Source organism: Plasmopara halstedii (genome assembly GCF_900000015.1).
Source record: "Plasmopara halstedii genome assembly, contig: Scaffold_437, whole genome shotgun sequence".
Taxonomy (NCBI): domain Eukaryota; phylum Oomycota; class Peronosporomycetes; order Peronosporales; family Peronosporaceae; genus Plasmopara; species Plasmopara halstedii.
Window position 1 is genome coordinate 106,982 of NW_020187357.1, and position 474 is coordinate 107,455.

General features: G+C 50.6%; 1 protein-coding gene across 1 annotated transcript; it reads right to left on the minus strand.

The window, feature by feature from the left end:
• Positions 1–7: 7 nt before the first annotated feature.
• PHALS_09901 (Endonuclease/exonuclease/phosphatase) lies at positions 8–413 on the minus strand (the record flags this gene model as incomplete). Its single annotated transcript, XM_024725235.1, has 2 exons — positions 8–90; positions 146–413. The coding sequence occupies 2 exons, from the start codon at positions 411–413 to the stop codon at positions 8–10; spliced, it is 351 nt and encodes a 116-aa protein (XP_024576033.1).
• Between the last annotated feature and the right edge of the window lie 61 nt (positions 414–474).

Genomic DNA, 474 nt, shown 5'->3' on the forward strand with positions numbered 1-474 from the left:
TCCAAGGTCACCCAGAGAGCGAGATGATCCCCGCTATGTGGTGCCTGAAAATACCTCGCTTCTTTAAACCTTGAGTCAACCCAGTTATCACTGATAAAGACGTAGTCAAGTCGGTTAATTCAAGGCGTAGGGCCGGAGAACAGACGCCGGCACGGAAACCGAAGACGCCACGCGTCCGTGACGTGTAGCGTTGACAGCCAACTAAGGAGATATCCCCGAGATGTATCGGACGCGCTGGTCACCCCACGGAAGTCCAGAAAAGGATCGATCGCCACATTAAGGTCACCGAGAACCAAGTGATGGGAATTTTGATCAAATTCGGTAGGTAGAGATCGGTAAAAGTGGGAACGCTCCGACGCATTCACAAGAGCGTAAATATTGTGGATGTAGACAGTTGTAGCCTCAGTTACCATTCAGACTAGAAGGTAACGCCCTGGAATAGTAGCTCGCATGACCTCTTCTGCTGACTCGACA